This window comes from Rhopalosiphum padi, chromosome 3, assembly GCF_020882245.1.
Source record: "Rhopalosiphum padi isolate XX-2018 chromosome 3, ASM2088224v1, whole genome shotgun sequence".
In the NCBI taxonomy this organism is placed as follows: domain Eukaryota; kingdom Metazoa; phylum Arthropoda; class Insecta; order Hemiptera; family Aphididae; genus Rhopalosiphum; species Rhopalosiphum padi.
This window is the reverse complement of record NC_083599.1, coordinates 52056622-52066155: the sequence shown is the minus strand read 5'-3', so window position 1 is coordinate 52066155 and position 9534 is coordinate 52056622. Positions and strand designations below refer to the sequence as shown.

The 9534-nt window shown below is 28.9% G+C and overlaps 1 protein-coding gene across 1 annotated transcript; it reads right to left on the bottom strand.

Moving 5' to 3' along the window:
• Positions 1 to 1727: 1727 nt before the first annotated feature.
• LOC132927457 (poly(rC)-binding protein 3-like) lies at positions 1728 to 8141 on the bottom strand. Its single transcript, XM_060991996.1, has 9 exons — positions 7606 to 8141; positions 5999 to 6055; positions 5815 to 5931; positions 5500 to 5757; positions 4797 to 4877; positions 4644 to 4728; positions 3225 to 3402; positions 2622 to 2756; positions 1728 to 2482 (listed from the first exon to the last, which is right to left on the bottom strand). Exons 1-9 carry the CDS (start codon positions 7717 to 7719, stop codon positions 2191 to 2193), a joined length of 1317 nt encoding a protein of 438 aa, XP_060847979.1. The 5' UTR covers positions 7720 to 8141; the 3' UTR covers positions 1728 to 2190.
• Between the last annotated feature and the right edge of the window lie 1393 nt (positions 8142 to 9534).

Genomic DNA, 9534 nt, shown 5'->3' with positions numbered 1-9534 from the left:
GTGTAATCTTTATGGTTTTTATTCATAGACAACAAATAATATTTCTTTTATACATTTTTGAAAATTTTCAATATTGGTACTCTGTTAAAATTGTTTTCCAATACACTATCATCTATTCAAAATACTCTATGAACATTGCTACATTACAAAAATTTATATTAAGAATAAACATATGAAAAATAACAATAATAAAGGTCCTTATTATTAGTTGGTATGAAATTTAACACAGCCACACACATTATTTAATCTCTAAGAGGTTTGATATAGACAATTTTTATAAAAATTTAGAAGAATGAAAATTTTTAATCACAATTTATTTAAATACTTATTCAAAGTATTTTTAATATGGTTCCATGTCAGTATTGACAAATAATAGTGAGATGATACCTAAAGATGAACGGTTTTGGGTGAGACAAACTTACGAGTATAATACTTGCAGTAGAACCAAATTGTCACAGTAAATAGAAGATAATTTTATCTATGTCGTGGCGTTTTATTTTTTCGATATTAATGATCAAAAATTTGTGAGACAATGAAAAATAAAAATAATTAAAAAATCTTTTTGAATGGATAATTTGAAAAAATAAAATTACATTAACATTATTTGCTGTTTGTGTTGACGTTTAACAATTATTAAATACAATTTAAAAAGTTTATTTTCTCTGGTTGAAAAAATAAATGCATAACCATATCAAAATAATATGTAATTATATCAATGCCAAAATAATATTTCATATACCTAGTGAATCTCATTTGCTTGAGACACATTCTATGTTACCCATTATTAAGTACAACTTAACCATATAAGTATATAACTATTATACTTTGAAATTTAAATATGTGTGTACGTAGAATGTTTCTTTATATCATAGCTTAAAATATGTAATATAAAGTGTTAAATTGCAATATAATTTACAAAACTATAGTATTTATTGTATCAATTTAATTTTCTGATCCTAATAAATTTAAAACAATTTAGAATTAGTTACTCGGAACACTATTTAAATTTAAGTGTATTAAGATTAACACCATATCATACATGAATATTTTAATCTGAAAAACAAAACCCCCATTGCTTATCTACTTAAATGTCAATCAATAAGCAGTAGGCGAGATAATTGGTATAGCTACAGCCTATAGTCTATTACTAGAATTGTATACAATAATGAATAATCCTTACAGGTATGTCTTCTCATTTTTTTATTGGTTCAAGAAGATGCTTTGTTTGTAATTAACATTTTCTAGATATGATCTAAATCTAATTAACTATACCATAATTTAATATTTTGTAACTTTTTAAATTGTGCATTATTAGGTATAAATGAAATCGAATTTTATTAATTGGCATAGATATAACCAGTATAGTGTTGTTAGCCAAACTATAAAAAATAAAAGTGTCTCCATAACTGAGTATACTTGTTTCTAAAACTATAAAACAACGATGTAAAACATAAGTACAAATTAAAAATTTAATTTATGACATGTGTTCTATCAAACAAAAAAATATGTTTTTATTCATATGCGATTAGATTTACAAGTCAGTATGTAAAAAAGGACATAAAGTCATAAAATTATTAAGCAATAAATTAAAAATATGAACACTGATGTACTTATATATGAACAATATAAACTTAAAAAAAATAATTAAAAATAAGCAAAACAATTTTGAATTAAATGTTTTTTTTTGTCCTTTCTTACAAATTAAGAATAATTAATATCAACAAATATAAACAGGGCAAATTTTATTTATTGGATTTCATATTAATATGTTAAAAATTAAGAAGTAAAATAAGGAATACAATACTTATTATCAATAAGAACTACCTACAACAATATAATGCAAGAACTTAAAACTAAGTACTGATTGGAAACTAAAAAGTGAAATATTATTAATTGGAAACAATAAAATGTAATAGATAAAAATGGTTTACTAAATTGTTAAAATGTATTAATTTTACCTACACAAGAAATTTGTTAGGTACATAGATTTTGTTTTGAACATAACCATAAATAAAATAAAATATCTTTTTAAATTTAAATAAAATGGCTTTTTAGAATTTTATTCACTCAAAAATTAAAACCTTTTTTTTTAAAAATAATTAAATAACAAAATGAAAAAACTACTTAAAAATAAATAAATCAAAATGAGTATGAACAGCAATTATTTGCGGATTTGGAATCAATTGGCATTCAGTAATGAGCAAACTTTGTTCTTTCTGCATTGATTCTTTCGCCTGAAGGACTACGCTTCCTTTTTAAAGAATTTTTTGGGCGATGGACACCTGTGGTCTGTACTGGAGAGGATTGTTTGGCACCACTGGATAAGGCTATATAAGCATATAAGCTAGATATGGTATTAATGGAATCTGGCTTGGCAAATAGTTGAGGAGCCACAGTTGGAGTGGAGGCAGTTGAACTGGAACCATTGTCAGGACTAGAGGGTGATTTTATATCCTCAAGATTGGCTTTTTGCAGTTCCACACTAAAGAAGAAATTGGGATTAATGATAAAAAAAAAAAGGACATATAATTCAATATTAGGGAATTAATGATATCACTAGGAGTTCATTTTCAACTAGGATCCCGAAAATATTGTATTTAGTATAACAATAAAGTTGGTACCTCATTTCAATTAAGTACTTGGCAACTGAAATAGATTTTTTGTTTCCTGTAATATTTATACGGCGATCTACAATCTCTTTACTTTCATTATTTCCTTCAAATTTAAATATATGTACAATAGCACCACTTATTTGTCTACATAGAAAAACATAAAATATATTATTTACTATTAATTATATTGTTTAATAAATCAATGTTATCATTAATTGATCTAGATTTTAGATAAAGAGTATCTTTTCAATAAAACATGTTATTTTTATCATAAGTATATACATATATTTTTACATAGTAAAAAACTATAATTTGACTTTATAATCTTAAGCTATTATAATCAATATGAAAATTTACCTAATTAAATATTTTGTAATAGAAAAAATTTGCTTAAGAAAAGAGTTTGAAATTATGTACACAGTATTAATTTATCATAACTAGATCAATTAATGTTTTATCTTATTCCAAAATATAATATATAATATGAAATTAATTAATTTAGGAAAAGAATTTTATACATTACAAAATTCACCTTAAATCAATCGATTACTAATTATTAATTAATAACACATATTTTTTAAGATCGTGAATACTATGTTAATTACAACTTACCGAATGTCTGCAATTTTACTTCCTCTTTTACCAATAACGCACCCAATTAAGTCATTAGGTACAGTCATTGATATTGTCTCAATATTTGATTTGGCATTTTGTTTTTTATGTTCTCCACTAACATTTTGGTTTTGACGATTAGCTGTTCTTAACTGACTTCCAGCTAATGCAGCCAAGGCTAAAAGCATTATTATTTATTGTATTTACCTAATTGAATAAAAACTCATGCAAATGACTATGTAATGATAAGCTTATTGCATTGAAAATATCAGTCTACTATACTGTTAATGATTACATTTAAAAACACATAGCTACACAACGAACTGGGATGTTAGCGCAGAAGAAGAAACAAGAGATCCGAGAATTGACAAGAGTTCCAAGTATAACCAACTTTGTAAAAGCACAAAGAATCAAATGATTTGGGAACATGATGAGAAGACTAGACTAGGAGTACCTTAAAGCGACAGTCGAGTGGAAACCCACAGGGAAAAGACTAAGAGGATGTCCAAAGAAGCGATGGATAGATGGAATAAAGCAGGACTTAGAAAACTAGGAGTACCAAATTAGGAAGAAAAAGTACAATATCGAGAAGAATGGAAGGAAGTGTCAGTGGCAGCAAAAACTCTTGAAGAGTTGTGATACCAGGAAGAAGATTATTGTTCTACCCTATATAAATAACAATATATATCTTAAAATAGTGAAAAAAGAATCATGCATAATTTTTTTTTTTTATATACATATTTTAAATTGTTATAAGAACAACTTATTAAGAAAAAAAAATAAATATACAGCTTTTTGACCAGGCAAATGTTTATATTAATATATTTGGAACAACATTTAAAATGTATATGATTAGCTTCAATTTAAATAATGTCTAAATATTTTCATTACAAGTAGAAAAATAATTATTTTAGTTATTTTATTTTTAAATTTCTATGGTGAATATTTTTTTTTTAGTTACTAAAAAATAATAAAAATTGTTTGAGAAATTTTATATTGTAAATTTCTAAATTTCTAATTGGAATTTCAAATTTAAATGCTATTAAAAAAATAATGTGGCTTTACAATTAACCATAATTTTTTTTATCCTAATAAAAAAAACTAAAGAGAGATCTAAACTTTGTCCCAGAAGAGAACAAGCCGCTCATTGATCAAAATGTGTTCAAACCTGCACCTGTGCATCCTCACCGTTTTCACATACTGATAAGATAACATTGGCATCAGCAATATTGGCTGTTGCTGTCAGTATGCATAGGTAAAAGTGACTTGTTCTCTACTGGGACAAAATAGTTAATAATTTTCAAACCAATAGCTCCAATAATCTGACCTATTATAAAATTTAAAGGTGAAAATATTAATTTAATGTTTTCAAGTAGGTTAATTTTTGTTATTAAAATTGAAAATTATATTAGTACATACCAGCTTGATTGATACCTTCAGTTGACGAAGTTCCTAACCCAAGAGTTGCAATGTTAGTAAAAGGAATATTGTGTTCTTTTCCATACTAAAGTTAAAATAGTTTAAAAAAATTAATTAGATTTAAATTAGTATTTTAATGCTTAGGAAACTTACATCTTTATTAACTGTAGAAGTAGCAAGTCCTGAATTCACACTACATGGATGATAAGGGATTGATGCAATACGAGGCGGGGACTGAAAATTTATAAATTATATTATATAGATACTTATACTATTATCTTAAAACATACAATAATATCAAAAACAAAAATATAATAAAAAAAAACACTATTAACTAGTATTTAGGAATAATTTTACTATTTAGTAAAAATATTAAAATATGGTTGCAAATTAGGTTAAGTAGCATTAACAATAAATTTAATGTAAATGAAATTAGTACCATAAGATTCATCCATAGTTAAATTTCCTCGAGCCTCTTACTTGTCTATCTATCTTTTATAGTATTATATTACTCTATTCAGGATAAGAACTGTATAGCGCAGTGACCAGTTTTTGTTGGCCACGAGTGCAACAGTGAAGTTATTCTAGTCAGTCACCTCAATTGAGTCTGTTATGTAGTGAAGACACGACCCTGCACACAAATTAGCCACGAAGTACAGTTCTTATCTTGAATAGTGTATATGAGTATAGATATAAGATAAATTTATAAATCAAAGTATTCTCTATCATTATTTAATAATTACCTATACCTAGATTAAGTTTAATATATATAAGACATTTTATATCTTGTATGTGTTCCAGAACACAATACTTCAATTTATTAAGGTCTTAAAATAAATATTCTATATTTTCTTACATCTATCAGTACATTGCAGATTAGATAAACACAATGAGATATTGTGCTTGTAGTACCAGTAATTGAAACTAGACGTTCAGTTGAATTAGATAACATCTCCGATGCTACTAATATGGCAGCTCCACTTGATTCTCTGATTTCTTTTATTTTATTTCCTCCTTTGCCAATTATGAAACCACATTGAGATGCTGGCACAATTAGCTTAAGTGTCAAAGGTGATTTTGGGCCATTCCATTCACTATTTTGTCTCTCAAAAAACTAGAATAAATTAAAGAAGTAAATTTAAAATTTAATTTTTTTTATAAAAATTCTTACTTCATCAACTTTTTGACCAATAAGTTCAGTAGCTTTACAAATTGTAACTCTATTTCCATTGATAAGAACAATACGTTCTGGAGTTGAAGCATTAGAGATTATAACTCTAGCACCAGACTAAACAAATATTTTAAATTATAATTAATAATATTCATAATAGGTTGAACAGTTTTTAACTATTTACCAGGTTTCTTATATTTTTTATAGTTTCGCCTCCTTTGCCAATTACACTTCCAACTTCCTAAAGTTGAATCAAAAATAAAGATTTCATCATAAAAATACATATAAAATATAAAAAATAAAATGTACATTTTTATTTTACTAAACCAACTGTATTTTTAAGATAGGTACACAATAGTCTATAATATCAATCCTTAATATTACCCTAAGTACCTACTAAAATGTCTATTTTTTATTGTTTATATCCAACATATTGTAATATATTAAAAATATTAATATGTATACTATAAATATTATTATTTATTTTTAATATACAATTTAGTGCATATTAAATATACACATGTATATTATGCTATCTTTGTCTTATACACAACATTTAGGTTAAGCAAATTCTTATGGTTTTAATATTAAAGTGAGCAATTTGAGGAGGGCTTGAGGGGATTATCCCTTCCAAAAGGCTTGTATATATCCCCTTCCACCTTTATATATCTCAGAGAGCATAAACAGTATTAGCCCCCCCCCCCAAAAAAAAAAATTTAAAACTCGTGCCTATGAACATAAGACAGTAACATTAGCTGTGCGCCTGTGCTCTCTTGTTGGTCATATTATCCAATACCATACTTAAAAAATGAAATGCATATGATAAGTAACATATATTTAATAAGTACCTATGTATTATTAGTCTTATAAAAATACATTTAAAATAATTGCATTTAATAAAAATACAAAATACAGAAATACATTAATATTATAAAAAGTCAAAATAAAATATAATATTAAAAAAATATTCAAATGAACGCTTAATCGTTTGATTTTAATTATGATTAAAATAATACAATGATTAGATATTAAAAAACAATATGATTCAGATTATCTGAAGTGTTATGAATTACTATTTTGAATTTTGAAAATATTTACATTAAAGTATTTGACTATAACGTCCAAGATAGTATTTGAAATACTTTCAAAATATTGAATTAAAAAAATATTCTAAATACTATAGAACAGGGGTGGCCAACCAGTCGATCGCAATTGACCGGTCGATCGCGACTCCCTTTCGTATTTTCTTGAATTTTTGAATTTTTTCTGTAAATTTGCATATCTTTATATCAACGAATATAAAAATTAAATTTAGAAAATGCAATAAATAACTATGAAAAATGAGATTATACACAGATATCGAATAAAAGAAGTGTAACACACATGTACATATATAATATACATATTTTTTTTTTTATTGACAACTTTTTTTTTTTTTTTGGTCGATTGCGACAACCTAGAAAATCTCAGATGTCGATCGCAAGTCTATTAAAGTTGGCCACCCCTGCTATAGAAGTATTCGAGTAAATTTACTCAAAACTTTATATTATGAATGATTATAACTGTCGTTCGCCCATGACTCGTAATCAAAATCGAAACATTAAAAAATAAAAATGAATAACGCTAAGGTTAATTATAAATAATATTATTTACACGGTTAATGAAAACAAAATCGTTTGAAAATAATATTGAACGTTAACAAACGTCGCGGAGATACAGACCTCATTGCCACACGTGTAACGCACTTTTATAAACGAGTGAATCGAAATAAAAATATATTATGCTACGTACCCGGCCGTTGAACAGAATCCGCATGGTCAATTCGACGTCGTCGCGACCGTTGTGACTCGGCCTCCGGACCGGTCTGCTCTGCCGATGGTTTCCTATTTTCACCGCGGCAGACATCGTCGACGGCGTATTACGCAACAGTTAATCGATTAAAATCAATAGGGCAGACACGATCGGATATTCGACCGCCGGCCGAGGAGAAGACGAAAAGTGGAGACACGAGAACACTGCGACTGTGACCAAAGCACAACTGCGCTCGCCGTTATTGTTTATTGTTTACCGTGCGCGCGCTCGTGTGTCTGTTCCAACCTGCACGAGCACGTTGGCAAATCGTCGCACGCGTCACGGGTGCGATCCGGATACCGTCTGATAAAAATATTAATAACAAGTTCATACGACATACGGCACGAGCCGGTCGGGCGACAAGTTATCCGGTCATAGCGATCAGTATGACCAGTCTATAAAATCAAAGTAACTGTCGCGTGAAGACCGACCGACGTCATGAACACCGCGCAAAGGCGCCGTCCCGCGGCTGCTACGCTGCACTGGCTGCAGTCGCGTTTCGGCGTTTGCGCGTTGGCTGCGCAAAAAGCCAAAAAAGATACGACCAGCTGATGTTGTCCACTCTGGTCGATTCGTGTCGTCATTGCTGTTCTGGTTATTATTATCGACAGACTACCGCGGCGGGTTACCGGAAGTCGAGATATTCCGCTTGGCCGCTTTTGATATTCACATTTCACATCAACAACTCCGTAGTCGTGTGGCGGCGAGTACGTTTAGCGTTTACCAGTGACGGAGCGTCATGTAGGAGACAACGAGACGACGTCTACCCACTAGGAAATTAGAACACAGGACAAAGAATTTTGTTTTATAAAATATTTACAAATTTGAACGTCATTAATTATATTTTAAAAATAATTTAATATGTTTTAATATTTGTTAAAATCGGTTTTTTGTTGTACAGTTGTTGTTGACAGTTAGTCTTTAAGAATTCTTAAAATAGATTTGATACGGCCGTGCTAGTATGAGCTGGTGTGCGGATCATTCCAAATATGGTATTATATCAAAAAGACGTCTCCCAATATTATGATCGCGCGGGTACAGGGGGGATTTTAATGTAAGTGGGGTTTACTATCTACGCTATGAGACACGTCTCGCCATTCGGATTTCCTCTGTTCCTCAATTACCGAGTATCGACATCGCCATTCGCCATCGTCCGCTGTAAATTGCGATAGCCGATAGGTACCTACGTGTTTCTTAATATTTGTTGTTTTTATATAGTAATTTGTCCTCGTGGCTGATGATTTAATTAATGTCGTTTTGAACGATGGAATTATTAATTACTCATACGAAAAAAATGTATTATCGAATAGGTAAAATAAAAAGGGGGAATCCAAGCGTATTCAATGTTTAATGTTACAAAATTTTTATTCAATGTCTCCACAACTAAAAACTTACGCTTCGCCACTGGCGTTTACCCGCCTCAAGGTATGTTCGGTATCAAAATTCAGGTCAATCCCTGTTATAAGAATAATTTGTATGACGGTACATGTTGGTATACATTTTTTTTTATATTTAGGGAATTTTTAATACGTTTTTAAAACTAGTAAGTTTATCCGTACTGCGATAGTATAATGTTTGTTTAAATTCTTCTATCTTTTATTTTGACGTATTCGTCAATATTCTTTGTAGGATCTTGCAATAAATACGAACTGAACTTTCGATTGATATAAACGAGAAATTATGAAGACCCGTAGTAGTCGTAGACGATCGTGCACAACGCAGTACGCTGATGTATTTACAATTTACATTTCACACTCAGTGATCGGTGTATTTAATTCTCGTTTTTAGTTTTAAAATTCATATTTTGCGTATAATATTTAAGGAGTTCGAAATAGCCACTGGATACGCTTCTGTACATCGTAACCACTA